Genomic DNA, 6,000 nt, shown 5'->3' with positions numbered 1-6,000 from the left:
CTATAAATTAAAATATAAATAAAAGCAAAACTGAAATACTCTATGAGTTTTTCTACTGATTTTCCTGATTCCTGTTTTAATAAAAAAGTTAAATCCAAGAAAAAGTAGAGAAAGAACCAAGAAAAAGAGCAGACCATTAAAAGAGAAAATATTTGGAAAGAAAACTCCTATAATTTACAGATATTTTGAAAACCAAAACTTAAAAATACTCCTGTAATACAATTGTCTTTAGAAAATAAAAATCTTTGATGCTAAGTGAAAAATTTTTGTTTCCTTTTATGAAAGCTCATTAGAAGATTAACATTGAATAGTATAATTATTGCCTGGACAATCTTCAAAAGGATCTGAAATCAAGTGTCTTGTACCCTGTGCAGGTAAGCCTCACTTCTTGCAGCGTTCAAGCATAACAATCAGTTGAGTTTTATTTACCATATCCCCAGGGGAAGTGCTCGTATCAAAATAATGGCATCTAAAAGGGGCTTTTTTAAACTAGTAAGTGCTTATATTTTTCCTCATCACCTTTCAGAGCTCATTGCCAGCATGGAAATATGGAAATAAAAAAAAAAAAAAAAAAGAAAAAGCAACAAAACAAGAAAAGAAACCAGACAGAGGGAAAAAAAAAGTTCTTGTTCTTTGTGGGCACAAAAAAACCCCAAAAGCGCGAAGGGGAAGCGCAAAGGCAGCAGACAGAACTACCAGTTGTAGCGCACACACTCAAACGCTGGGCAGGCAGCGGTCCCACAGGGAGGGAGGGAAGGAGGGAGGGAGGGACACGCTGCCTCAGCCCCAGGAGACCCCACAGCCACAATGTCAGCGTCCCCACGAAGGTAACTCGCACCCGGCTTTGTGGCTGTGGGGTCTCCTGGGGGTCTCTCCGGAGGGACCGGAGCCCCTCAGCTCAGCCCGGCCCGACCCCGGCCGGCTCCGCCACCGCCCCCTCCCCATCCCGCTGCTCCGCCCCGCGCCCGCTCCCGCGCCCATTGGCTGGCTGCCGCGTCAATCAAGCCAGATCGCCGTTTCGATTGGCTGTGTGGCGGCAGCGGTCCCGCCCCCGGGCAGAGGGCCGCTCTGGCGGCGCGGCGCGCAGGCGCAGACGCGGTGTTGTGCCGGGGGTGGGCATGTTCCGAGCAGAGGAGCGGCCGCCGGCGCGCCGCGGGGAGGGGGCGGGCGCGGCTGGAGCAGCGGGGCCGCCGCCGCCGCCGGGGAGCCAGCCTCACTTCCTAGGAGTGCGGGGAGACCACAGCCTGCCGGGGGCTGCGAGCGCTGCCGCGGACAGATCTGTGCGTGTGCATCTTTCTCTCTCTCTTTCGCATGTGCCTGTCGGACTCTGCACACACGCGCGCGTTTCCCACCCGGCGCCGGGCGGGCTGGGCTGGGGTACGGGAGGGCGGCGCGGGCGGCGGGGCAGAGTCCTGCGGAGCGGGGCGGGATGCGCTCCGCCTGCCTCCTGCAGGAGAGCCGCGTCCGGAGGGACGCTCCGCCGGGTCCGAGCAGCCTCCCTGCCGCCGGTTCTCCCCCTGCCTGCCTGCTCGCTGCCTTCCTCCGCTCCCTCTCCCGCTCCTGCCCCGCTCCGCCGCGGCCTCTTTTGTCGGCGGTGCCCGCGGCCGGCGGTGCGGAGCCGGGCGCGGTTCTGTTTCTCCCCCCCCTCCTTCCCGAATGTCGGTGTTGACAATAAATCCGGGATCTCTTCTGCCAATGTAAACTCTTCTGCCAGGTGGGTTTACGCTGTTTGTCATGAAAAGTTAAGCTTGTTCCTAAACATGCCCCGATCTTGCCCTTTCCTGCCCGTGGAGAAGGAAGTGTTGGCTCGCAGGCTGCGGCGGGTTCTGTGACAAGATGTTTCGGGAGCACCTTGTGAGCCTGTGTTTCTCTGTCCTTGCGGCCAGCTCGGCTCCCAGATGGCCAATTCCCTCAACGGCCGGAACCCGCGCAAGGGACGGATCCTGGGATTCATCGATGCCATCCAGGATGCTGTGGGCCCCCCCAAGCAGGCAGCTGCTGACCGCAGGACTGTGGAGAAGACCTGGAAGCTTATGGACAAAGTGGTGGGTGTCTCAATGCGGCCGTGTATGCACACAGTGAAGAATGGGGCTATTTAAAAAGGTACACAGGGGCAAACAGCTTCTTCCTGCAGCTCTGAGTGCTGTGCTGCATTGTGCCTCGGGAAGTAAAGGACTTATGTTTTAGGTTATTTCAGCATCGTTTGTCTTTTTTTTTTTTTTTTTTTTTTTTTTTCCTTTCCAGTGGCCTCTGGCTATGTTTTTTTAAATCTTGGTTTGTGGAAGGAAAACAAATGTGTGTGTTTGCCTTAGGCTATTGTTATTTTCAGATCCTTAAAAATGACTCAAAGTTGAAGCGCTGTCCTAACCAAAAGCTGCTTAACTTGTACTTGTAATCACATATTCTGTCTGTTTCATGCCTTGTCACACTGTTAGTCTGCAAACAAGATACCTGAAGTATTAAACTTCAGTTAAGCTAATTGTCCTGTGAGATATGTTGGTGATGGCTACATAGATGTGTTTGTGCTTTTAGGAATGTGCGTGGGGACTGGGGGATGTCACTCTTGTCAGTTTAGTAAACAGATTAGTATGGCATGTCTAACTTTTTAAGTACATGTTCTGCATTTTAATGACTTGAAAGTACATCTACTATTAATTTTGAAACTAGAAATATACTGTACTGAAACTCATTTTTCAGGAAGTGGGGGGGGATAGACTGTAGCTTTTAAGCTCTTATGCTTCCCCTCACCAGCCTGATACATTTTGTTTAGTATTCTTTGAAATGACAGTATTCTTTGTATCATAATAGATTATCTAGGAGAGTGCCTTACCTGTGACAGGAAGAGTTTGTAACATGGCTTGATGTTCAGGAGACACTCTGCTTTGCACACTGGGTGATACTTAAAAGCTTCCTCTTGAAACTGCTGAGCATTGAGGATTGCTACCTGTTGGCCTTGGGTCTGTATGGTGATACAGTTACCACCTTTTAACTCTGTGATTCTTTGTAATTTAGTGCAACTCTTTGCTTTCCCTGTGGCTCTTGTGAATTAAGATGTTCAACATTTCTTAACGCTCATAATTAGTTACACTGGCAGGGTGGAGACTAATGTAATATGCCTTTACAAGTGTTAAAATAATTTTTTAAAGCCCTTGTAGGCTCTTTTTTGATGCTCCAAGAATTGCTGGCAACAATTATAAACTGAAACCCCAGCTTTAATAAAAATGGTTATTATCACAAAGAATTTGTTGACATTTTTCTGTCAATGGTCAGGATGCTGTTAACAGTGAGTTCTCTTGTACTAAGGACTGCAAGTATGAGTACTAGAAAGTAGGGACTCTTCAGTAGGAGGAAGTTTTCAGCTTGGGAACTAGGAATCTGGTTTGTTGTTGAAACCACATGGGGAGTGCAGAGCTCTGATTTCCCTGTGTCAGGCCATTTACAGATCTATATAGTAAGGTTATACCCTTATTTGTTTGTAAAATCACACTCACCAGAAAGTCTTTATCCCACTGCTTGGATTTCTGGATTGCTTTCACTCATCCAGTGCAGGATAACTGTATTTGTCACAGCCCATCGGAACAGCCTGTTTGGTAGAAGTCACTGGAAAGGCTGGCATTGTGCTGTGCTTCCTTTTTCATTTTACTGTATAAGTGTCCTCAATTTGGATCTTTAAATGTATCCTCTTTAAGCTGCTCTCAGTTAATCAAATTTTATATCCAAATTGTATTAAAGTATACCAGACAGGATGATGTCATAGTGTGAGAATGCTCTAGCTTGTTGTTTGAGTTTTTAACATTTGGTACTTGCAGTGAAAGGATGTGTTTGAGCAAATTTAATATGCAGGCAAACAGATTTAAATCTCATAGCCTTGTGTGGCAGTAGGCACAGGAAGGTCATTTTTTCCTTGGTCTACATCAAACCCAGGGATTAAAATCAGAAATAGAAACCTGCTCAATCAACTGTTGTTTTAAATCCCATTTCTGGAGTGTGTCCTATGACTGACTGCTGTGGTGGGTGACTGATCAAATTAATACCTAGTGAAGGCAGAAGCTCTGCCAAGTCAGTGGGGTGCTACTCATGGTAAGGTTGTGGCTTGGAGGCCTATTTTACTTGTTGTAATCACAGTTATTATGCTTGTTTATTCTTTAACTATAGTAGCTGTGGTAATCATCTTGTTGCTGAAGTTTCCCCCCAATCTAATGATGTTAAGAAAATGAATAATGGAAACAAAGCAAAGCTTTTATCTTGACCAAACACTGAGAAAAGAGCAGCTTTAAAAACTAGTGGTGGAGCTCAATCATTTCTGGTTGGCATTGTTTTATTTTTTAAAATTACCTTTCCTTTATTTATTTCTGTAATTTTGTCCTCTGGCAGATGAAGTTTTCTGTATGAATTACTTTTTTGCAACAATGAAGGATTAACCAGTACTGCAGACATTCCTACTGTGTAAGAACTGTACTATGGGGATAGTTTTGTGTAGTAAGCAAAAATTCTGGCTACCTAGACATCATGCAGACTTCTTTGAATTGTTTATGTGTCCTGCTTTCAAATAGTTCAGATTTCATGATAATGTCAGTTTTCCATGGGCTGATACATTAGGTTGGAATAGGCAGTTTGGGTGCTTTCTCTTTAAACTTTTGTTATCAGTGTGAAAATAATCATGGATTTTGAAAAAGAGTTCTTTAGCAGGATAGACTGTTGGAATAGTGCTCCTGCTTAGAGCCTTGTTTGTAAAAGTTACCATAAGCAACATTCTTGCAGGGAATAAAAAAATAATCTGCATGTAGATAGTCGGTGAATGTAAATTGCTATCTGTCTAAATATCTTTCCCTTTTATACTTCATACACTGGGTTCTATACTTTTTGTGGTATATTGGTATGTCTTATGTGAATTTACAATATTAGCTGCATTATTAAAGGCAAACCAACCTTATCATAAGTGTTGAGTTTCTCTACTGTTTTCTCATCGGCAAGCAGTAGTTTTATCATTAAGAACCAAAAATACTTTAATTCCTGTGCACTGCAAAATATAATTATTTTTTTATGGTTTAGAAGGCTAGCCTTGCTTTTTAATGCTTGGATTGTATAAAAAAGTTGACCATATATCTCTGGACTTGCAGGAAGAAAATTACTGTTTTTAAAACCTGATCTATGTTTTAGAAAGTTTGTATCCTGTAAATAAATGAAAAAGGAGTATTGTTAACAAATAACTCAGGTCTTCCTTTAAAGTGTGTATGACTTACATGAGTTTTATTTTTTCTAAGATTGTAAACCTAATGGCTCTTAAAACCTAGACCCTAGCCATGTATTACTATTAGAGAATAATGATACCTTGATACTGACTTTGGGAGAGAAATACAACTATGTAAACATTGGAGTAAGGTCTGTTTACTGCTTGGGCTATTTAGAGTTGTCAGTACTATTTTTTCATACGTCTCTCTTGTGGGATTCAACCTCATACAAAATCATGATACATTCTGAATGGGATTTTTTAAAACAGGTATTTTTCATCAACTTTTAATCACTTTTCATTCCTCCTGTGCATTGGGCCTGAAAATAATTCAATTTTCTACTATGAAGATTAAAAATATTTTCTAAACTATTTGGGTGCTCTGTCATGGCCCATCAGTTGCTAGACTCTGACTGTATAAATGTGGATGGCATTGATTTGCTATTTAGTAATTATTTAAGAGCAAACTAGAGTGCTCCTCCAAAGCTTATACTATTGACTCAGTGAGTAAAAGCTGTGTTACTTCTGCAGCTTAGTATTGTGGTTTTCTTTAAATTAACATCTGTCAGCATCTGAGTATACACAGCATGGTAGTTGAAACTATGAGTGCATAGGTTATCTTTTGCAAAACTTCATGTAATTGATTCTGTGGTCAAAGTTGGTAGGCAATCTTATGTCCTGTGTGTGCTGCTTATGGAAAAAGAATACAAAATTAAACAGAGAAACAGAAGCTTCTCTCTTTCTATTTGGAAGGAAGTAAATTTATCCTC

The 6,000-nt window shown here is 43.0% G+C and overlaps 1 protein-coding gene across 3 annotated transcripts in view; it reads left to right on the top strand.

Annotated features, from left to right (window-relative positions):
• The first annotated feature begins 1,071 nt into the window (after positions 1–1,071).
• The window catches only part of CBLB (Cbl proto-oncogene B), a 121,139-nt gene continuing 116,210 nt past the window's right edge, over positions 1,072–6,000 (top strand). For 2 of the 3 annotated variants that reach the window (XM_030283610.4, XM_030283564.4), the window contains exons 1-2: positions 1,072–1,280; positions 1,887–2,045. In XM_030283610.4, the coding sequence (XP_030139470.4) occupies positions 1,119–1,280; positions 1,887–2,045 (321 nt within the window). In that variant the 5' untranslated portion in view covers positions 1,072–1,118. The remainder of the gene's footprint in view (positions 1,281–1,886; positions 2,046–6,000) is intronic. The other variant, XM_072935197.1, reaches the window with a different exon arrangement.

Source organism: Taeniopygia guttata, chromosome 1 (genome assembly GCF_048771995.1).
Source record: "Taeniopygia guttata chromosome 1, bTaeGut7.mat, whole genome shotgun sequence".
NCBI classification, from domain to species: domain Eukaryota; kingdom Metazoa; phylum Chordata; class Aves; order Passeriformes; family Estrildidae; genus Taeniopygia; species Taeniopygia guttata.
The sequence above is the reverse complement of the archived record's forward strand: the minus strand, read 5'-3'. Positions and strand labels throughout refer to the sequence as shown.